This window comes from Carcharhinus amblyrhynchos, chromosome 21, assembly GCF_965287045.1.
Source record: "Carcharhinus amblyrhynchos chromosome 21, sCarAmb.v2.hapA, whole genome shotgun sequence".
In the NCBI taxonomy this organism is placed as follows: Eukaryota; Metazoa; Chordata; class Chondrichthyes; order Carcharhiniformes; family Carcharhinidae; genus Carcharhinus; species Carcharhinus amblyrhynchos.
Genome location: NC_137344.1, coordinates 28,101,005 through 28,125,771, shown reverse-complemented (window position 1 = coordinate 28,125,771; position 24,767 = coordinate 28,101,005). Strand labels below are relative to the sequence as shown.

Sequence of the window (24,767 nt, the reverse complement as noted above, 5' to 3'; positions counted from 1 at the left end):
AGAACACCTTCAGTAGGAATTTGGACATCAATGAAAAACCCAATAGCTCTGTTCCTGTTGACTGATTTCATCAGTAGAGGATTTAAATAGGTTTAGTTTTTATTGAGTAATCTAGACAAAGACTCGGGCAGATTGAAAAGAGTGAAACAGGAAAGGAGATAATGCAGGAAGTGATAATTAGATAATGCCAAGTCTAGCTGTAAAAACGTTCACACGTTGTTGGGTAAAGTTAAGAGTCAAAGAAAGGAATTCCACAGTGTTGGGCTGAACATTAGAATCCCTACCATTCAGAAGGAGGCCATTCGGCCCATCAAATCTGTACCGACCACAATCCCAGTCAGGCCCTATTCCTGTAACCCCATGCATTCTCCCTGCCAACCCCCCTGATACTAGGGTTAATTTACCGTGTCCAATCAACCTAACCCACACATCTTTAAACCGTGGGAGGAAACTGGATCACCCGGAGGAAACCAACGCAGAGAGAAAGTGTAAGCTCCACAATGACAGTGACCGAGGTCGTAAATGAACCTGGGACCCTGGCACTGTGAAGCAGCAGTGCCCAGCATCGTGCCAGCATGCTGCCCACGTTTTTTGGAAGATGATGAGGTTAACCTAAGAGATACTAAGATAATTATAGTGAACAGAATGAAGAAAAGGTAGAGGTGAATATAATGTTCTCAGTGAGGCCCATGAGTTTGGCCTGTGGAGTATGAGCTGCTTGATTTGAGGTAACAATTACCTGCCCAATCAGGGAGTCTCACCTGTATGTATGTATTATATATATTGAGAGTGTCAGGGTTACTGACGCTCTGGATTCTGACTTTGTAGCTGAAGCACTCTTAGCAGTGGAATTGAGTTTGTAAATAAAGGGAAGCTGACTGGGAGACACAGACCTCTGAGAAGTTACTTGAGTGGATCTCAAAGTAAGGCAGTGGAAGAATGTGGAGGAATCATTGGAAACAAATACATTTACCGCTCAGTAATTTCCAACTCCACTACAAACTGGAATTAATAATTATATTCTGCAAGCTAAATTGTGTAAAACAAAAAAATTCTAATCTGCTTTCATGTACTTTCTTTAAAATGTTGGCGCCAAACAGCAAAGGGAAAGGATGGCATCCAATGTGAAATTCCCAAAGATCCGAAATTCCCTGACTGCCTTGGGAAGATAGAGGTGAGTAATCGCTCTTATTTCTTTTTTGGATTTTTCCTAAATCTTGCTTAAAAGGGTGACCATACAATCAACGCAAAATTCCCAGGGATCCAAATTTCCTGTGTGCAATCAAAATATGAGCCAGAAATAATTACTGCATCATCAGAGTTGTGTGATTTTAGCACAGTAAACATTCAGAATGAAAGCAAAAACAGTCAGGAACAGAATGAGCTGTGTGAAATTACTTACAAACTCTGAAATCGTGCAACAGAAAGAGTTAAATGCTGATATATTTGAGGAAAGATGTATTGGAGGCAGTTCAGAGGAGGTTCACTAGATTGATTCCAGAGATGAGGGGTTTGTCACATGAAGAGAGATTGAACAGTTTAGGCCTATGAGGCAATGAGGGGAGATCAAATTGAGGTATTCAAAATGATAAAAGATATGGATAAAGTAGACGTGGAATGGATGCTTCCACTGGTGAGGCATTCTAGGACAAGAGGTCATAGTCTTAGGATAAGGGGTAGCAAATTTAAAACAGAGTTGAAGAAAAACTACTTCTCCCAAAGGTTATGGATCTGTGGAATTGGCTATCCAAAGTGCGGTGGATGCTGGGACAGACTAAAGTTAAGGAAGAATTAGACAGATATTTAACTGGTAATGTGTGAAAGGTTATGGCGGAAGGCAGGAAAATGGAGACGAGGAGCATATCTGCCATGATTGAATGGTGGAGTGGACTCGATGGGCTGAATGGCCTAATTCTACTCCTAATACCTTATGAACTTATGAAAAGGTTGGAATAAATAGAGAGAAAGGAAAAGTAAAATAAGTAAGATTTTTAAAATCTGTAACAATAATTAAAATGTGTCAGATTAAGACATCACACTTCTAAATGTAAATTTTCAGTGTCTGAGCAATTATTTGGTAGTAATTAAGGCTTATCATAGCATTAAAAAAAGTCATTTTCATTTGAATCAACAAACCCTAACTTATTCTGGTGTGGTTACTATAAACTAATGGGCCTAGCATATGCCTTTCATGTGCTTACAAGCTGGAGGTCTCTGTGTAATACAGGCATAGCAAATGTGGAGAAATTGGACAGGAATTTCTTGAGCTTGACTATGCACGTGCATGCACCAGGAAGCAGATTTTCATCCTTGGGACAAGGATTGTGAGTCCGCTATTTCCCAACATTATCATCCCATCTCCTGCTTGGCAGTGCCTGTGTGTGCTATTTTCATTGTGAAGTGGCAATTCTGTTTAGAATTCAGCAGAGGAGGAGCAAGAAACTGATAAAGAGAAAACAGAATCTGAGAGTAAACCAGCGAGAATCATAAAAATGGATTGTAAAAGCTTTGAGAGTATGTAAGCTGGAAAAGTTGAGGCGGGCCTATTACAAGCAGAGACAGAAGAATTTATAATTTGGAATAAGGAAATGATGGAGAAACTACAGAAACACTTTGGGCCCAGTTTCACAGAGGGAGATCCAAGAACCTTCTCAGAAATACTAAAGAATCAAGGGGCAAGCAAGAATGACAAACTGAAATAGCTGAAAGAAAATTTTGGTAAAAGAGTAGAATTGGAGAAATTAATGGGACTGAAAGTTAATATATATCTCTGGATCTGATGATCTATATCCCAGAGTGTTGCAAGTGTTGGCTATGAAATAATGGATACATTGGTGGACATCTTCCAAAATTTGATATATTTTGGTGTGCAGATTGAAAAATAACAAAAATAACCCCACAACTATGGAAGTAGAAACAGAGAAAACAGGGAATGATAGACCTGTTTGCCTGATATCAGTAGTAGGGAAAATGCTAGAATCTATTAGAGTGGATGTGATAATTGGACACAAAAAATAATGATAGGATTGGGCATTCGATTTATGAAAAGGAAATCATGTTCTACAAACTTGTTGGAGCTTTTTTCAGGATGTAACCCGTGGAATAGATAATGGGAAAACTAGTCAATGTTGTCGGGAAAACTAGTCAATGTTGTCAGGAAAACAGAGTCTTACTATTTTTTGGTATATCGCTGTCATATCGTAAATACTGGAATACAAAATTTTGGGGGGTGTGACTGATTTAATGAGATTAGAGACAAAGCCTGTAAATATCATTAAGAAAAATGTGAAGGTAAGTAGTTTGATATGTTAATGAACTGAGGAGGCCACGAGAACTTGCAGAAGAATTTACATAAAGCAAAGAAACAGGTGGTTTGAAGTTGGCTATTGTGATTCAAAAGGGAGCCTATATCTGGAAGACTGTAAAGACATTAGGAAAGATCGGGTAAGGTTACTTTTGAAATGATGTTTATAAAAAAGCGTTTGTCAATTCAGAAAACTTCGAAAGGATTCTAGGAAGGTAAGATCAAAGAGAAAAAAACAGACTTAATGGATAATTGAAGACTATGTGGGTGGTGGTGGTTGGTGAGATCTTAACAAAGACCGAAAGCAGACAAGGCCAAACACAGACAGACGGTTTTCTGTCACCCTCAGAGAACACCTGATGCAGGGCACTGTGTGGCAAACTTAATGGAATTTTGAAGATTAAAAATATCTATAAGGACTGTTGAATTGAAAGGTTGGGGGCGGGGGGGGGGAGGGTGTGGTGTGGTTACTCTGAGCTATTAGGCCAAGTATTGGGTCATGGTGTTCTTGCGTTTAAGTATAATTTTTTCAAAATTCCCATAATTTAATAAATATTTCACTTTATATTAAAGTTTTCACAATGCGTCTGAGAAGTTGCTTCCTGATTTTGGGAAACCTCCTCACAAATTGCAAAGCCATTCTAGCAGGTTTTTCCAGCTTCATTTGAGATTTGAATAGCTCAACAATCACCATCCGCTCTAACAATGTGCTGTATCTGAATTTTCGGAAAGCTTTCAATAAGGTCCCACGTGGTCCATTAGAGATAGGATTGGAGATGGTATATTGACATAAAATGAGAATTAGTTAACAGACAGATATCAGAGAGTAGGAATAAACAGATCATTTTCAGGCTGTGAATGCCACAAATGCTTGGGTTCTAGCTGTTCACTGGAATTTTGAACCCTGTAAAACCCCAGTGGAAGCAATCTTCCAGTCACACACAACCCAGCCACCATAAATCTTTGCTTCCTTCCCTGAGCCAACTTGAATGCAACTTGCTACTTTCCCCTGGATCCACTGGGCTTTTACTTTCCTGACCTGCCTACCATGTCAAAATGTTGGCTTAAATCCATTTAGAGCGCACCAAACATCCTACTCTCAATTATCCTCCTTGCTACCTTCTCAGAAAATTCAATGCCGTTAGTCGGGCATGACCTTCTGTAAACGTGTCGATGCTAACTGTCCACCGTTCATTTGTATCTTTTTAAATGATGATTAATACTGAGCTTCAATTGTTTTTCCAATAAGTTAGAAAAACCATCTTTAGGCTTACAAATTTCTGAATATTTAGTCAATCCCTTTCTCCTCTTTTTAAACCAATGTTCACAATCTTCCCGTTTCCTCTGAGTGAATTGTGCAACTTTGGAACGCTCGGGGTGGGATTTTACAGCCTCCCTCATCCCAAACTGTAAATTCCTGCCCGAGGTCAACACACCTTTCCGTGGTCTGCCCCTCACCTGCTTCAATTCCCGTGGTGGGTGGGATGGTCAAATTCCAGCCATTGCCTCAGAAGGCAGTGAAGGCCGGGGCCATTAAATATTTTTAAGGTAGACGTAGATGGATTCTTGCTAGGTAAGAGAATCAAAGGTTATCGAGGATAGATGGGAACGTGGAATTTAAAATGCAATTAGACCAGCCATGATCTCATTCAGTGGCACAGCAGGTTCAATGGACTGAATGGTCTACTTATGCTCCTAATTCATATGTTCATAAATTTGTGCGCTCTCCCACTTAAACCATTTTTGCTTGCCCGGATTTATTCTCAAAACTAAAACCAGAACTCCCTCTTGCTGGGTTTATTGTGTGCTGGCTAAAACATTCTCCTCAATGCATTTGAAGGGTCTTGCACCCTCCATGTCTTTTACACTGAATCAGCTCCAGTTCATATAAAGGTAACTAAAGTCTCCTACTATTACTACTGTATTGGTTTTAACTTTTTCAGATATTTGCCTATATATTTGATTTTGTATCCCCTTTCAACCCTTTGGGGATATATCGTCAACTTCAAGCAACGTGCTTTTGCCATTTTTGTTCTTCACTTCAATTTGATGACCCTTCCAGCAGACCATCGCTCCTCACTGCTGCAACTCTCTTTAACATTGCAACACCCCGTTTTTCTAATTTCACCTCTATCCAGTCTATATACCCTGTGACTAGCAATGTTGATCTGCCGTTCCTATCTTTCTTTAAACTATATTTTAGTCATGTACAATGCTTATATTCCACAGTATTGGTATTGACCTTACCTGAGTCGTGAATGCTTGAGGTCAACCACAAAGCATAGAAAGCATCATTTTCTGCAAACCATTGTTGTGGAAGAGAATTGATGCTCTGAGACTAAACGTGTCCAAAATAGGTTGCAGCCAAATTTCAGTCCTAGCCTGACACTCTGTAGTTGCTGTCAGCACTTGAAATATATTGCAGGCTGTCACTTAATATAAGTGACACTTTACAAGCTCCTTTATATGCATGCACAGAACTCTACTCACTCAGCAGTTGAGAAAATAGACACCCTGAGCACCTTTTCAAAGCCTAGCTTCGTCAACAGCAAAGTCACACTCGAAGGCTGCTGATTGTGAGTGGCATGACGCATAATATTTATCAGGACAAGTACACAATGATAATTATGACAATGGCATTCTGTTTCAAAGAACATTTCAGCTGCAAACTTATTTAGATATAACATTCCACATTTCAGTGGGCGAACATGCTGTCGTTGCTGGCCTCTGAACTGACAGTTCTGAGAGTCTTCTCTTTCTGTCAGGTTATGGTCCAATATAGAATATACTTGGTTAAACATGACCAAATTCCTAGCACATAATGAGCCCTGTTATGAATAAAGAGATGGTGGGATAACTCCAACCCCCCCTCGTCCTTTCACCTCTCCTTGTGTTTGTTCACAACAAGATGTTTTTCTGAGGGAATGTTTTAAAGCCTTTTGCCTGGTGGTTCTCAGTAATCAACATGATGTTAGACTTTCAGGTAAGGTAAATCAAAAGAAAAGATAATGGTTATTCACACAACATTCAGAAATGTGGTGGGGGTTGCACAATGGTTAGCATTGTGACCTTACAATACCAAGCACCTGGGTTCAATTCTGGCCTTGGGTGACTTTGTGGAATTTGTACATTCTACCTGTGTCTGCATGGGTTTCCTCCAGGTGCTCGGTTTTGACCCACAGTCCAAGGATGTGCGGGTGAGGTGATCTTGGCCACGTTGACTTGCCACTTACTATCCAAAGATGAGTAGGTTACAGCAATAGGGCGGGCGGGGTGTGGCCTGGGCAAGTGCTCTTTCACAGAGTTGGTGCAGACTTAAGGAGCCAAATGGCCTCCTTCTGCAATGTAGAGATTCTGTGGAAATGTGAACGGAATGAAATACATTCATTCCCTTATGCACACAAGGAAAGATGGATTCTAGAGATGAAGCATGCAGCTAGCTTATTAGTGAAAGAAAATGTGTCCAAATTGCAGTCCTTTTAAAAGTGTACCCATTTAGCAGTGTGGATTCTCTCTCATAGTTATTTGGATGACCAGAGTTTGGGAGCCTCTGGGTCTCCAGATGAAAAGTTGTGGCCAAGGTTTGTGGAGGTAAAGCTTTTCAGGTGCACAAACATTCATATCTGGCTTGACTGGTTGTGAGGCAAGGTTCTTTCTTCTTGCCAGAGAATGTTTCTTCCCCTTGTTGGTTTGCAGACTGATCTGTTCCTCCCTCATTCTTGGAGTTCATCAGAGGTTGGTTTCAGTCATGTGACCATCCGCATGATTAATGCTTGCATTGCCCTCATAACAGCTCTGAAGTTAAAAGCGCACTACACACTGGGGTTTTAACATCAGCTTGTGATAGATTAGACTCTCTGCACCTTTCTTGGTCAAGTTCAAGCTGGCAGACACTGCGTCTCGTGGGGCTTTTCATTTTGAGTTTCAGTAAATATCCAGTCAGTCAAACCAGAGAGAAATTATGGACCAGGAGCTTCTACTGTTTGTGGGCCTTTTATTCCTCTACCCCACCCCGCACTTTAAACTCCCCTCTATCACACTCGATATTTTCTCCCCTCAAGATTCAACAGTCAGTTCACCAATCACAGAAACGTCACAGTAAAATGAACATGTTCTGCACATTGCACCATATGGATATGGTGACCGGAACTCTACCATCTCGCCCACCACGGAATCGGAGCAGGCGAGGTTCTGACAACAGAAATATCCGTTGCTCTTGGGCAGGAATTTCCAGTCTCGCCCGAGTGAGGCCATAAAATCCTGCCTGGTGACTGTAAAGTCATATTTAGGGGTGGCATGGTGGCATGGTGGTCAACACTGCTGCCTCACAGCACCAGGGACCTGGCTTCGATTCCCAGCTTGTGCAGTTTGCATGTTCTCCGTGTGCCTGCGTGGATTTTCCTCCAGGTGCTCTGGTTTCCCCTCACAGTCCAAAGATGTTCAGGATAGCTTCATTGGCCATGCTAAATTCTCCCTTGGATAACCGAACAGGCACCAGAGTGTGGCGACTAAAGAATTTTCATAGTAACTTCATTGCAATGTTAATGTAAGCCTATTTTGTGACTAATAAATAAATAGGATTCAAGAATTGCAACCTGGATAAACTGCACAAGATCTTGTCCATTCTATAGGAGTAAAAGACTTAATTTTGCTTGGGTGTATGATATTATTCAATATAATTATTCCATGTAAGTGGTGTAATTGAATTCTATTTTATCAATAATCTCACAGGTAGAAAGATCAAATGACTCTTATGTAACAAAATGAAATTATTGATCAACACAGGTCTCCACTGTCAGTGAGAAGCGTTGAAGCCTCCAGGTGTCCTTGTGCAGCACAACTTTTAGGAGGCCTGAGGATGCAGACTGGTTCACAATTGTATCTGTGTTTCCTTGATTAGAGTCTAAGGATTTTGCTGACTGTTGCTTCCCACTACAATGTATTTTCGGCATTTATGGTGTAATGCAACTTTACCATGATGTTAAATACATCTAAAAATTCATGAAAATCGCCGAGGCATAGTAGGATAATAGATAAGTAGATAGAAGGACTAGGTAAGTAAATAGAAGGATTGAAGTCATGGGAAAGATTATTGGGAATCATGTGCAGTGACTATAGCAATGATGAAATTGTAGGCCCAATGCTGATTCTCTAAGGATAACGAATCTCAGATTAATGAACTGATGTTAGAGAAGTGGCTACAAAGAAATCGCTACATTTATAAAACACTTCAGATCTGTAGCTAACGTCCCCGCATCTAACCTCCTTCCCAGGCACTCATTCCAATGTTCCCTACAACCCCCTTTCAACCTCTCTGCTACCCCTCTACCCCTACCAACTTCCCAATCTCTTCCCCACCCCTCTCCAACCTCCTCATAAACCCCACTCCAACCTTGCCTTAAATCTTCAATCTACCTCAACTCACAGTCCAAACTTCTTCCCATACCAATATCCAATTTGTCACTTTAAACTATCCCAACATCCCTTGACCACATTTTTAACCTCTCCTCAACCCCACAATCCGTCATCTCCCCACTTGCCCTCTCATGTCCCCCAAAAACCACTCCTCCAACCTTCCTTCCAAACCTTCAACTGCTCATCAACCCCCAAACCTTCTGTTGTTTCTCCACATTGCACCTGCCCACCCACACACCCCACCCACACACCATCCAATTGATTCTAAAGTTCTGGGGATTTAACATACCATTTTTGAACCAAGCACGCATCCCCTTCAGACAGTTGTTTGATTTCATAGGGGGCTTTTCAAATGTGAAAATTGAAACCTTGAAGCTGCCTGAAGATTAGAAGAGCAACACAACAACTAGCAAAATTGCCACTGATGGTTCCTGTTTTTACAGATCTGGTCTATCAGCCTGATAAATCCAATTTTTTTTTTTAAAACTAGTCTGTCAGGCCTGCAGCTCTAGCTGCTCAGTCTAGATGATAAGAAACTTCATTTTAAACACTGAGCCAGGGCACCGACCAGCCCCCTAGGTCCTTGCGTTTGAAACTGTCTAACTACTGCCTGCACCCTTGCCACTACTCCCCATCCCCCTCTCCAATCCCTGCAGTCATTGGTGATATAATTTCACAAGTTGTTTTCACAATGTGAATGTCTGCTAAAGGAAGGACCATCCCATCCATGGTCATTTACATTTTAAGAACTTTCCAAAAACATGGGTTAATCCTTTGTCTGCGGAAATCATAGAATGTCACCTAATCCTCAATAGCCATCAAGGGTCATCCAATCTCAAAACGTTGGCTATATTCTCTCCCCACAGATGTTGTCAGACCTGCTGAGATTTTCCAGCATTTTCTGTTCTTGTTTCAGATTCCAGCATCCACAGTATTTTGCTTTAGTATTAAATTGTCCATATGCTATGTTGCCCTTTTAATTTTAAAGCAAAGGATGCCCATTTTTATAATACCGCCACGGGCACGTCACACAAGTGTGACAATCCACAGCCCAAAATTGTCCATAATTCTGAACAAATTTGCCAATCTTAAGATATGCTTTCATTCTGGTGCAACATCTGTGCAAAACTCTTGTGCTTTACTGTAGAGTCAAGCTGGACTTTAAACGTTGAAGCTTAGGTCTGGTGCACGGTAAAAAAAACACTTTGTACTGATGGCAGGCTTGTAGTGTAAATATATCCTAAATCAAATGCAGCTCAAAGGTGGCTGAATCAGTGAAATGAAAAACAATCACGTTGGTGTTATTGTGAGGCTGAGAGGATGTTCTGAGATATTGGCCTGGATTGGGTTGTTGTAATGACAATTAAATTGTCAGCCTTCCCTGTCATCGCTCCTCTGAAAGTGACAGCAAGTTCTGGAATCTGTGTATCTGCACTTAAAACACAAAAATCCATCATTTGCTATCAGCGATTCTATGCTTCCCTGTAGGCTATGCTCTTGAAGGTCCTCACAGAGTATGATCAATTAAAAATTACTGAACCAACAGGAAATTGTACTTTTGTTTTATTAGTCTCACTGTAATGAGGTCCTCGAAAAGGCTACACCTTGTTGAATCAGGAGTAACTAGGTTTCAATAGTGTACTAAATTCATAATTACTGATGAACTGCTTCTCTGATCCCCTAATCTTACATTTATGAAGTGTCAAATTCTTCCATTACGATAAAAATACATATTCTTAACACAATGTTTTCAAATTTACTTATGACATTTCAGCTACTACCTTCATCCCATGTGCACGTCCTAATCGGGTATCTTTGCCTTTGCAAAATTTTACTTCCTGCTTGGACACTTATGCACCCACTTAATGTGGTTGGTAGATTACCCTTCTTGGTGGCATCATTGTTGCTGGATGCCTGGAGATTCCCTTGATATATTGCCAGATTCAAACTGACCTGAGGAAAGAGCAGATCCATGCTGGAGAGATCACTAAATCTTTGTCGATGGCTTTTTTCAAGCTCGCAGCATGTGCCACCATTTTGTTATTGACCATCAAAACAAGCCTGTATGAGGGCAGGCGACAGGAAATGTTTAAGCTGCATCTCATAATGAAATGCAGGATCCGGGAGAGTTTGAAGATTATTTATGACTGGTTTGCTTCTCCTAATGAACAGTAATATACTTTAATAACCATCGTTTCAAATTATGTCATAAAGCGACATGGTCACTTTTACATCCAGCAGAACATGAGTAAAAATAAAATCCATTTGAACTATAACTTAATAAAGAATAAAAATATGTTCTGACTATTTCTCAGTGTAAGGCTGCAAATATTATGCATTTGTACCACTGTCCTGTAATAACTAAAGACAATAGAGCTTGGCTGTCAAGGCCATAAACTCAAGAAAATCATAGCTAATTAGGAATTTATTTTTCAGGAGCCAGATTTAACTGTTGAATTAAAATTGTTCAATAATTAATTTATGTATGTTGTTTATCACTGGAAGCATATCATAAACAAGTAGTCTTAATAAATAATACATTAATTATCCGGCTTTTTCGTCCTACCCATTGTAAGTGAAACCACTGCTTCCCAATTAGTTGGATTTTTATGTTTCATTATTTTGTATCTTCTAAACTTTGAACCAAAACATAATTGTTTTGGAATAAATCCAAGGTTAGTGCATGGAATTTTAAACAGCATTTTCACCTTTGCAAAACCCTTTTGGGATTCTATAAAGCTATTTTAACATGTTCAAATTTTATGTGTGTAACTTGTATAATGGATATATAACTCACGTTGCCAATATCATTAGGGGACTTGAGCATAACAATGCCACGATGCACCAGTCATAAAAATAAAGTCCAGTTCTGTTATCCTAAGAGAATAATTATCTCCTCTCCTTTGTCAAGCACGCTAACCACAATAGAGATGGCATCGTTTGTGAATATTATAGTATGCTGCAATTCTTGGCTTTCCAGACAAGCAATACCTCGTTGTTAAAATTCTCATCCTTGTTTTCAAATTCCTCCATGGCACATCCTCCCTCCCTCTCTCTGTAGCCTCCTCCAGCCCTATAGATTCACCACATCACTGCACTCCACCAATTTTGCCTCTTGAGTATTCCTGGTTTTAATAGCTTCACCTTTAGAGTCATAGAGGTTTACAGCATGGAAACAGGTTCTTCAGCCCAACTTGTCCATGCCACCTTTTTTTTTAAACCCCTAAACTAATCCCAATTACCTACATTTGGCCCATATCCCTCTATACCCATCTTATCCATGTAACTGTCCAAATGCTTTTTAAGGGACAAAATTGTACCCACCTCTACTACTGCTGCTGGCAGCTTATTCCAGACACTCAACATTATCTGTATGAATCAAATTGCCCCTCTAGACGTTTTGTTACAATTCCTGTGGCAGACGGGATGGGAAAATTCCCCACTCACCTTAAACCTATGCTGTCTAGTTTTAAACTCCCCTACCTCTGTGAAAAGATATTGACTATCTAGCTGATCTATGCCCCTCATTATTTTATGGACCTCAGTAAGATCACCCCCTCAGCCTTCTATGCTCTGGAGAAAAAAATCCCAATCTGTCTAGCCTCTCCTTATAATTCAAACCACCAAGTCCCAGTAGCATCCCAATAAATCTTCTCTGCACTCTTTCGAGTTCAATGATATCTTCTCTATAATAGGGTGACCAGAACTGTACACAGTACTCCAAGTGTGGCCTTAACAATGTCTTGTACAGTTTCAACAAGATGCCCCACCTCCTGTATTCAATGTTCTGACCAATGAAACCAAGCATGCTGAATGCCTTCTTTATCACTCTGTCCACCTATGACTCCACTTTCAAGGAGTTATAAACATACATCCTTAGATCTCTTTGTTCTGCAACTCTCCCCAGCGCCTTACCATTAACTGAGTAAGTCCTGCCCTGGTTCAATCTACCAAAATGCATCACCTCACATTTTATCTAAATTAAACTCCATCTGCCATTTGTCAGCCCACTGGCCCAATTGATCAAGATCCTGTTGCAATCAGAGATAACTTTCTTCACTATCCACTACGGCACCCATCTTGGTGCCATCTGCAAACTTACTAACTATGTCTCCTAATATTCTCATCCAAATCTTTAATATAAATGACAAACAACAGTGGACTCAGCACCGATTGTTGAAGCACACGGCTGCTTCACAAGCCTCCAGTTTGAAAAACAACCCTCTACAACCACCCTTGACAGAAGCCAATTTTGTATCCATTTAGATACCTCACCCTGATAGCTGTAAGATTTAACCTTATGCAACAACCTACCATGTCAAAAGCCTGACTGTGCCTCCAGCAGTCTAAACTCTAAGCTCTGGAATTCCCTCTTAAACTTTCCATCCCTCTGCTTCTCTTCTCTTCGTCAAGATTGTCATTCTGTATAAGTATCTCTTATGCCAAGCCTTTGGCAATCTGCTCCAACATTGCCTTACATGGCACCTTGGTGTTTTGATCACTGTTTGATGATGTGTTTGTGATTCCTGACTTCGATACCCTGATTTCATTTGTATTTTTGTTGATACGGAAGCCAAGCACCTCCAACATGAAGAGTAACTGATGACCCAATAGATATACTGCAATGGGATCTCAATTAAGCAATAGCGTGATTGGTGTATATTATTTTGTGTAATATCTTTCATGTCTGAAGAAGATTTTGGGTGGGATTTTCCAGCTGTGCTCACCCCAAAACTGGAAAACACTGCCCGAGGACAATGGACCTTTGCATGTTCTGTGTTCCACTTGCTACAATTCCTGTGGCAGGCAGAATGGGAAAATTCCTCCCAAGCAATGAAAAACATCTTTGTAACTATTTACATTTCTTGATTTGCCCCAATGGTTTTGCTCAAGAGAATAGCCAACACTTATAAATAGGTCAGTTAGGCGGCCAAAGCAAAGAATGATAAAGGAGTATGCACACAAACTGGACATGTATTACTGAGACTACTGCTTGCGTGGATGGTAAATGCCAAGGCGGGCTGATTGGGTCAAATTGCCTGATGCTATGTGTAATTTCAATCTAATATTACATAATTACACAGTGGTTCTTGGCTGAGTACAGATTTTTGTTTAATGGGGAGGTTTGAATGTTCATCTGCATTATTAACTGTTCTTCTGCTTCAATTTGGCTAATGATTATTATAACAGGTCACTTTCTGTGTCAGGCTACTCACTCATAACTTTACAAGCACAAAACGCCATTTCCATAGACAATCCTATATTTGCTTGTGAATTAAATTTGACTTTTTTTAACCTAGCATCTAGGGTATTGTTTCTTCTGGGTGAACAATAAAAAATTCTATTGTTGCAGCATGCACCCATTTCATGACTCAATAATGTAATCTATTGCCAGTTTTCTATATATAAACACAAAAACAAAGGCTCCTTACAACCCCAACAACCAATAAAAATAACACATCCTACTTTGGAAGGTGCACATTTATTACATTTGGTTTTCAGACAGCATTATCTGTTTCTTTTTCTCCTGCCCTGCTGTGCGAGTGCAGAGTTATATATGGATTTGCTTTGATGATTTGTCAGACTTTATTCTATATTGCTATGTAGTTGATGATTGGAGTGGGTGCAACTGGCCTTTATATATGAGTTTTAGTTTAATTGTAATTCTATATTTATAACAATCAATTATTTTAAAATCATCATCATCATCTCATGCAGGCTAAGCTAGTGCTCCACCTATTCCATCCATTTCACTACAGACTGGAACCCTAGCGGGACAACTTAATCCTCATGTTTCTGTTTTGTTACTTAAAGGTACACAATTACTATAGCATAGGCAATTCATCCAGCGTATACAATTACTGCCAAAACCTTTCCTCTATTCAGGACACATAATTACTCTGAACTGGCAATCCATGCATTTCACACAATTACTATCTGGCCTTTTCTGTATCTGGTGTGCAAGCAATTACGACTTGCAGCGTACAGCTTTCTTCCATTTGCTACAGCAATGCAGTCATCAAATGTGATACATACATTTTCTCAGTCGTATCTGTACTTTGTGGCAATATACTATGCTAAATCCTGCAATGTAGCAGCAGCAAATGTCTCCATTCATACAATGGCCAGCATTAATCCAAATACACTGGGTAATTAAATATAAGCTATTCCATGTACATGCTAAATTATGTTAAATTAGTAACACTGCCTGGATTTCCAGAAAACCATGATTCCACAAACATAAACTGACAACAATTGAACCCAAATACAAAGATATTAAAGCAATCCTAAATATACTGTGGTGTCCCATAGATTCAGCAGAACAAGAGCAGGGGGGAAGAGGCAATTGAATGAATTAATTGATCAATAACTTAATAAGAAAACCAAAAGGTCAGCAACCAAATTAAATAACAGTGATCAACCATGCATCTTCTCATCAGTACGTAAGGTGAATAATAGATGTTTTATCTGATTTTTTTAAGAATCTTCCAGGATGCCTTCACTTTGTTAAGATCATATCCATTCATCTGTTATGTCTAAATTGCAGTCAGTATTGGACAGATTTTTGTCTTATTATGTTGTATTTGTTGTTTCATTGCAAGAAATTCAAATTATAGTAAATAATGAAATATTTCTAAAATGAGTTTGATAATCAGGTAGTGAGGAAGAATGGATAATAAATATATGATGATGTATGGAATGTTTGATGTGGTATATGAATTTCACTGCCAGTATGATGCTAGGTGTATAGGCCATTAGTCACAAAGCCCGGTGGATCTTAACAACATGTCCCTTCCACTGTTTGTAATGGATCATAACTAACGAGCACGTGCTCGCAAAACGCAAAATTTTACTGCCTTGCCCGCCGAGGCTCTTAAGATCCCACCCGAGACCAACAAGTTCTGCGAGCCTCACCCACCCCAATTCTGGGGTCGGAGAGGCAGTAAAATTCCAGCCATAATGTCCAACATTAAGTATGATTCCATAATTGGACAACATTTGCTCAATAATCCTCAGTATACTAAAAATTACACTGACCACCAACTTATGTCTATCAGTCAAGTTTGCAGAGTGGCATACTTGCAAGTGCTAGAAGTTACATGTATTAATGCATAGGGCTTTGTTCTTTGCAGACAGAATGTGTACAGCTGGATAGAACAAATGATAGCAATTTGCTGATTCATTTCATATTACAAATCAGAGTCAAGCTGCCTGGCTCAAATTTTAAACAACACGTGACAGTTAACTGTCAGTCACCATCAACTGGTACATCCCCATGGCAATGCCTCTACCAATCAGAATCCATTTGCCAATCAGTTAGTACCCACTTCTCAAAGTACAATGGTGCTGTTGCCCTTGGCAATGGCATTCTTTTGATTGTCCTGTTCAGCGCAAGAAAAAAATTGAAACAAAATGTCTTTTTTCAACAATACCCAAGTTCTGTCCTACCAAATAGCAATTTGGAAATGAAGATTTAAAAAATGCAAGTCATATTTGGAAAATCAATAAGTAATTTTGGACAAGAAAAGATAATGCATAGTAAGCAAAGTATTCAAAGATGAATGTTTCAAGTTTTAAAAAAAGGAAAGAAAATCAATATGGTGGAAATTGGAATTTTATTTTATTGTATGGCTTAAATTATAAAACATAATACTTTTCCTCATACCTGAATAATTAGAAGATTGTTTAAGTCCATTCAAGAGCCTTGCTTTAATAATAAAGTAATATTTTAGAAACTGGTGCACTTAAACACTTGTATTGAGTTGGTGAGGCCACACTTGGAATATTGCATATAGTTTTGGTCACCGTGAGATAGGAAAGACTTGTTAAACTGGAAAGAGTGCAAAGAAGATTTATAAGGACATTGCCAAGACTAGTGGGCCTGAGTTCTAGGGAGAGGTTGGCCAGGCCAAGACTTTATTCCTTGGAATGCAGGAGAATGAGGGGTGACCTTATTGAGATGTAGAAAATCATGAGAGGCATAGTTAGGATGAACACACACAGTCTTTTTCCCAGGGAAGGGAATTACAAACTAAAGGACACAGGTTTAAGGTGAGGGGAGAAAGATTTAAAACTTCTTTACACAGAGGGTGGTGCATACATGGAATGATTTTCCAGAGAAAGTGGTTGAGGCAAGTAGAATAGCAACATTTAAAAAACATTTGGAGAAGTACATAGATGGGAAAGGCTTAGATGGATATGAGCCAAACACAGGCAATTGGGATTAGCTGGGAGGGCACCATGATCAGCATGGACTGGTTGGGCTGAAGGGCCTGTTTCTGTGCTGTATTTGTCTGATTCTCTGACTCTGAGTAAGAATGGTTCCTGATTAAGTACACCTTGATTTTGAAATTCAACGCCTTTAAAAATTGGCAAGTCATGTTGCAGCTTCATAGAAGCTTAGTTAGGCCGCACTTGGAATATAATGTTCAATTCTGGTCACCACACTACCAGAAGGATGCAGTGGCTTTGGAGAGGGTACAGAAAAGATTTACCAGGATGTTGCCTGGTATGGGAGGCATTAGCTATGAGGAGAGGTGGGAGAAACTTGGTTTGTTCTCACTGGTATAACAGAGATTGAGGGGCGATCTGATGGAAGTCTACAAGATTATGAGGGGCATGAACACAGTAGATAGTCAGAAGCTTTTTCCCAGTGTGAAAGGGTCAATTACTAGGGAACATCGGTTTAAGATGCGAGGGGCAAGGCTTAAAGGATATGTAAGAGGCAAGTTTTCTTTACACAGAGGGTGGTGGGTGCCTGGAACTCGCTGCCGGAGAAGGTGGTGGAATTTTAAGGGGCGTCTGGACAAATGCATGACTAGGGTGGGAATAGAGGGATATGATCCCTGGAAGGGTAAGGGGTTTTAGTTCAGTTGGATAGCATGATCAGTGCAGGCTTGAAGGGCCAAAGGGCCTATTCCTATGCTGTATTTTTCTTTGCTTTTTGTACTCTTGTCTTCAAAAGCCTCTATTTGCCTCCAAGAGGCCTGGCTCTCCCTATCTCTACAATCTCATTCAACTCTAGAAATTTACACTCCTCAAGTTTAATTACTCGACCATTAGCTCACATGCCTTCAGCTGCCAAGGCCAGAAGCGCTGGAATTTCCTCCACAAACCTCTTGGTCTCTTTTTCTTTCTTGTACGAAATGCATTTCCTACAGTACAATGGTGACCACACTTCACAAGCAATTCATTGGTCATAAAACATTTTGCAAGGTCAGGAAAGGTGCTATATAAAAGAGAAAAAAGATGAGACAGAGATTTGAACAATGTTGTGAAACATTAATAGTTATCACCATGCATCGTTGCTGCAAGTTCAAACAAATAATCATGTACGTAAGCAAATGAATGGAATACAAGCTCGTTTGAGTAGTGTTGCCACGAAAATGTTTGCAAATTGTTGAAACCTGCTTTTGCCGTGATACTTACAGAAAGTTGTAGAAGCAATAGAGAGAATTCAGAGGAAGATTTTCACCGATTTGAAATCTTTAAGCGATGGAGGGGTTAAAGAACTAAAATCTATTTTCAGTGGAAAAAAGATGAAGAACTTGGCCTAAGATTTTTGAAAAATGACAGGAATTGATTATTATTTGTGTGTGACCAGATTTGGAGGGTTGGAATGATCTCACAGGTACTCTACTGCTCCAATGACTTGGCCCCTCAGTAGCTTTAGAATGGGAGGTGAAAGGCTTTGACAATAATGCTCACAGTTGGAAGCTTTAAAAAATCAAGTCTAAGAGGGCTTAGCTGAAGATTGCAGTAACTTAGTGGCTTCTGGAGCATTCTGAGTCATAGTAAGATGTGCTGTCATTTTAAGGAAGTAACAAGTTCCACTCCCGCAACTGTCCCCGATATTGAGATTCAGCTGGTCACTTCCACTGATCTGGCTTACTTCCCATGTTATCTGTATATGTGTAAACTAATTTCCCTTCTTTGCTCTTACTCTATTCTAATCTTGCACTTCCTCTGCCACCTTGGTTCAGTTCTTCCCTCACAGTTCGTGTTAACCTCCACCATAAACTATCAGTCCCATTCTGCTCAGGTTGGTTCCAGGGCTGTGAATTCGAACCAAATACACAGGCCCTCTAGCTACCTATTCTGAACTCTGACAAAGGGCCACCTAGACTCAAAATGTTTGCTCTGTTCTCTCCCCACAGATGCTATCAGAACTGCTGAGATTTTCCATCATTTTCTGTTTTTGTTATTGTAGCTATCCATTTACTTCAGTAAGCTGGCTGTTTCCACAAAAGTAGAGAGTGGCACTGGTATTCATCCTAATGTTTCTACTCCTTGAAGTCCTGGCTCTCAACTTCCTCTGCAACTCCTCTTTCCAGAGATTGGATTTAATGGAACCCACTGGAATGGAACATGTAGCAGGCAGGTTCAGTATAATTTCAGGAGAGGCCACGCATCCTTTTCATTTTAGCATGGTTAGCTCATGAGGAGAGATTGAGTACATTGGGCCTGTACTCGTTGGAGTTTAGAAGGCTGAGGGGGGATCTTATAGAGACTTACGAGGTAATGAAGGGGCTAGATAGGGTAGAGGTAGAGAGATTCGTCCTGCTTAGAAAGAAAACCAGAACTCGAAGGCGCAGCTTCAAAATAAGTGGGGGGGGGGATGGGGGGGGGAGATGGGGGGGGGATGGGGGGGCGGGGAGGAGGCGTACAGTTTAGAACAGAGTTCAGGAGGAACTTCTTCACTCGAAGGATAGTGAATCTCTGGAATTCTCTGTCCATTGAAGTGGTGGAGGCTACCTCGTTGAGTATGTTTAAGTCACGGGTAGATAGATTCTGATCGATAAGGGAATTAAGGGTTATGCGGAGCAGGCAAGTAAGTGGAACTGATCCACTTCAGATCAGTCATGATCTTATTGAATGGCAGGGCAGGCTCAAAGGACTAGATGGCCTACTCCTGCTCCTAGTTCTTATGTTCTTATTCCATTCTCACCTGTGGAAAAAGTGACCCCAATTAAGTCAGCAGTGAGAGTGCCCTGATGGGGGAAAGTATCTGCTGTTTAATTGGGCTCATTAACAAGCCACTTAAAGATCACACTCCTAAAGCCCACCTGGATTTATCTGTGCTCAGGAATTCTCCTTAATTCAAGGGATTCCTGTGCCTCCTGAAAAGCACCCAATGAATCATGTCAATCCTGATTGGTTGGCAAGTGAACTCTCGTCAAGGCATTACCTCGACAAATCAGTCAACTGCCTGGTTTGAATTTGAACAAAGTTCAGAATTAACTGGTACATTTTTCATGGCAACACCTCTATCAATCAAAGTCCACTTGCCAATGAATTAGCACTTCCTCTTCATGCAATATAAATTGTTGTTTCCTTTTCATTTAGCATTCATATGAATTGTCCTGATGTGTGCAAGACAAAAAACTTGGACAATGTATAATTTCTCAACAGGGGTTAACTTCTTGGCAGCATAAAGGAGATGTTGTTGTAGTGGTATTGTCACTGGGCTAGTAAGTCAGAGACCCTGAGTAAAGCTCTGGGGACCCAGGTTCAAATCTGAAATTAAAAGTCTAATGATGACCACGAAACGATTGTCATAAAAACCAACCTGGTTCACTAATGTCCTTTAGTGAAGGCTATCTGCTGTCCTTACCTGGCGTACCTTCATAACTATCATCCAGTGGCTCTGACACCCATCATTATGAATTGCTTCGAAAGGCTAGTCATGGCACAAATCAATTCCAGCCTCCCAGATTTCCTGGATCCACTGCAGTTCACCTACTGCTGCAGAAAGTCCACAGCAGACGCCATCTCCCTGGCCATGCACTCAATCCTGGAACCTAGATAACAAAGACACCTATGTCAGCCTCCTATTTATTGTCTACAGCTCAGGCTTCAACACCATTATTCCTATGAAACGCATCTTCAAATCCTGTGGGGTGGGTCTCGGCTCCTCCCTCTGTGACTGAATCCTAAACTTCCTAACCCACAGTCTGCAATCAGTAAGGATAGGCAACAACGCCGCCTCCAGAATTGTCCTTGATATCGGTGCCCCACAAGGCTGTGTTCTCAGCCGCTTACTATATTCCGTATACACCTATGACTGTTTGGCCAAATTCCCCTCCATTTTGATTTTCAAGTTTGCTAATGACACCACCCTATTGGGTCAGATCTCAACCAATGATGAGACGAAGTACAGGAAAAAAGATAGAGAATCTGGTGAATTGGTGCGACAACAATAATCTCTCCCTCAATGTCAACAAAATGAAGGAGATATAGTCATCGACTTCAGGAAGCCTTTTGGAGGATATGCCCCTGTCTACATCAATGGGGATGAAGTAGAAATGGTTGAGAACTTCAAGTTTTTGAGTGTCCTGGTCCCCCCATTCTGACACATGCCTCCAACAAACCCACCAATGCCTCTAATTTCTCAAAAGACTAAGGAATTTTGGCATGTCTGCTACAACTCTCTCCAACTTTTACAGATGCACCATAGAAAGCATTGTTTCTGGTAGTATCACAGCTTGGTTTGGCCTCTGCTCTAAGACTGTAAGAAACTACAAAGAGTCATGAACAAAGCCCAGTCCATCACTCAAACCAGCCTCCCACCCATTGACACTGTCTACATTTTCAGCTGCCTCAGAAAAGCAGCCAGCATAATTAAGGACCCCACACACCCTGGATATGCTCTCTTCTACCTTCTTCCATCGGGAAAAAGATACAAAAGTCTGAGGACACGTACCAACCGACTCAAAAACTGCTTCTTCCCTGCTGCCATTAGATTTTTGGGTGGACCAACTCGCATTAAGTTGATCTTTCTCTAGCTATGATTGTAACACTACGTTCTGTATACTGTCCTTTTTCTCTCTATGTATGGTACGTTTTGTCTGTATAGCACGCAAGAAGCAATACTTTTCACTGTATGCTAATACATGTGACAATAATGAATCAAATCAGATACATGTGACTCTAGACACACAGCAATTTGGTTGACTCTTAATCGCCCTTAGGGATGGGCAATAAATGCTGACCCAGCCAGCAACTCCTACACCTCATGATGAACTTGCAATAAATTCAGCTGCCACTGAATTTCAGAAATTCTCACATTAGTTAATTCTACAGTATTTGTAAAATGATTCAGCTAATAATGTAATGGGACAGAAGTTATTTCCATTGTAACCATTTGAATATTGTAACATTCCCAGACACATCTACAACATGTTCAGCAATGCTAATTTGAACAAAATATCCTGCTACCCTAGTTATAATGCAAAGGTACAGATATATTGTGTTTGTATTATATTTGATTTTATATTATACTTTGCTATATTTGACTCACCTGACGAAGGAGCAGCATTCCGAAAGCTAGTGGCTTTTGCTACCATATAAAACTGTTGGACTTTAACCTGGTGTTGTGAGACTTCTTAGTTGGTCTGAGATGCCAGTGATAAGCTCTATAATCTTAGTGGTCTTGTGTGTTCTGTCTATGCTACCCTTCTCTCCATGACTGGTTCAAGGATGTTATTAGCCAGGAATGAAAAAAATGGCCTTAGTCTCATAGAAGTCACCACCGCATAATGGACGGAGCCCATTATGGGTAAGGGTAAAATCAGTCACTCATCATACTTGTATAGAGCCAGCAGTGGATTGGAATTTTACAATTCTCTCACGCTGCTGCTATCCGATGCTAAATGCAATAAAAATGTTGGATCTCTGGAGAAAGCCATCAGTCACTTCTTTGATGCATCCAGGCAGTATGGTGGTGGAAGCTATGTCTTCTTCGGAGCCTTCAACATGTCACTAATGAACATCTTGCCAAGGTCATCCCCACACCCCTGCTACTTGCCTTCAAACAACCACCCAACCTCAAACAGACCATTGTTCGCAGCAAACTACCCAGCCTTCAGGAGATGCATCTGTGGATGGTGGATTGGTTACACTGCAGAAAGGAGCTAGCAGCACAAATATGTGGATCCGCGCTGAGCTTGATGGGCAATGAAAGTGGAATCTAGACTGTAAGTACGGCAGTAAGAGGTGACACAGCTTGGTCATGAACTCTTATTCAGAAGCCTTTGCTTCTGAAAAGTTCCCAGGATTTGTGTAAGCCCGAAAAGAATCATATTTAGACAATGGATGGGGAGACAGGTGGAGGGGGTGAGAGGCTTCCATCAAAAGCTTTGTAACTTCAGGCACACCTCCCCCCCACTTAAAATCTGATAGCTGCTGTGCCTCCCTCCCCCCCCAACCCACCACCGACACCACGATTCCTCACTACGTGCACCACCCCGTGGCTTCCCCTATCCTCCTCACCCTAAAACCCCCCCCCTCCCCAAAACTTACCTTTTTTTGGAATCCCTGAATTTAGATTCTGCGCGTGGGCTGCTTGCAGTCCCAGTTGTGTCCACTGCATCTTCTAGCGCTATAGGCTCTAGACCTAGACCAATCGAAGGCCAGCAGCTCTCTAAGGTAGGGTTTCCACCTGAGTAAGGGGCGGAAGTCTGCCTGCAGCCAATGAACACTCGTTGGGGGGTAACATAACTGCAGGGCAGGGACAGAAAACCCCATCATTGTAAGAATCCTAGCTATTGATATTGTGGGCCTGATCTTACCAGCAGTTCGTGCCACACTCCCACTGCAGCGAGGTGGGAAAATTTGGCAGCCAGCCAAATCTCCGTTCACTGTGGCGAGATGGGAAAATCCAGCTGGTGTGAACAGTGGTAAGATTTCGGCCTGTGTGTTTTGTGCCACCCTGCTGCTGTTCCTCTTCCCGAACCAAGGTCAGTGCTGGGAAGAGCACCAAAAACAATGCTGATTGTATTGATTACACAGACATTATTCTGTCAAAATCAGTTGCTTGCTGGAGTCACCTCCTTACAGTAGGCACTGACACCGTGCATTTCGAATCTGACCAACATAATCTGATTCCCACTTTAACTGCCAAGCAAGTTAATGTTAATGGAATTAAATGCTATTTTGCCAACATTGTGCATTTTAGCACATGAAATGTTCCTTGCACTGCCAGAATATGGAGCAGAGCATTGAGTAATCACAAAATGTGTGCTAAGACAAATTTGTAAGTACCATAATCTTTTGTGTAAACTGTATTTGCGCCCTATAATGTTGAAGTGGTTGCTTATTTGTACTTGTTAAGAACTGCCTGGGTACGGTGCCTAACAAAGGTCCTTAGCCCACAGTCCAAAGATGTGCAGGTTAGTTGAATTGGCCACGCTAAATTGCTTCTTAGTGTCCAAAGGTGTGTAGGTTAGATGGATAGGGCGAAGGTGAGCTTGGGTGGGATGCTCTTTTGGCAAATCGGTGCAGATTCATAGAACCATAAAATCCCTACAGTGCAGAAGGGAGCCTTTCAGCCCATTGAGCCTGGTCCAACCACAATCCCATCCAGCCTCGATCCCCTTAGCCCCATAAATTAATCCTGTTTAGTCTCTTGTCACTAAGGGGCAACTTGAGCATGGCCAATTAACCTAACCTGCACATCTTTGGAGTGTGGGAGGGAGCAGGAGCACCCAGAGGAAACCCACGCAGATATGGGAGAACATGCAAACTCCACGCAGACAGTGACCCAAGGTTGGAATTGAACCAGGGTTCCTTGGCGCTGTGAGGCAGCAGTGCTAACCACTGTGATCTGATGGGCCAAATAGTCTCCCTCTGCACTGTACATATTCAATGAAGAAAGAAAGTAAGTGCTGTCAGTGTTAACGTTCAAAAAATTTGTTTTGATTGTTTATAAAAACGTGGCACTGCTCTGCCCTCAGGGAAAAACGTTTTCAGACTGATGTTTACATTTTTATTGAACTTTTCACTGCTGATTATTGGTCAATTTTTGATAAAAGCAGACAGTTGATTTATGCTCTGGCTGCAATATAAATCATTTGTGTTGGTTCAACAAATACCAGCTTGGTCACTGCCTTCTTGTTTAACCAGTGGATTGGTGAAATTCTGGTGAATACCATTTTACTGAAATAACAAGTCTGAAATTGTCATTTCTACTTGAGATAGAATTGCTAAACTCTAGCTTTTAAACACATTGCTGGAATTCTACCACTGTGCCTGCCCTGGAATTGGGGCA

At 40.9% G+C, this 24,767-nt stretch overlaps 1 protein-coding gene across 2 annotated transcripts in view; it reads left to right on the top strand.

Annotated features, from left to right (window-relative positions):
* The window catches only part of mgat5b (alpha-1,6-mannosylglycoprotein 6-beta-N-acetylglucosaminyltransferase B), an 834,607-nt gene that overhangs the window by 446,392 nt on the left and 363,448 nt on the right, over positions 1-24,767 (top strand). For both annotated transcript variants that reach the window (XM_080208895.1, XM_080208894.1), the window contains exon 5: positions 1,101-1,174. In XM_080208895.1, coding sequence (XP_080065021.1) covers positions 1,101-1,174 — 74 coding nt within the window. The remainder of the gene's footprint in view (positions 1-1,100; positions 1,175-24,767) is intronic.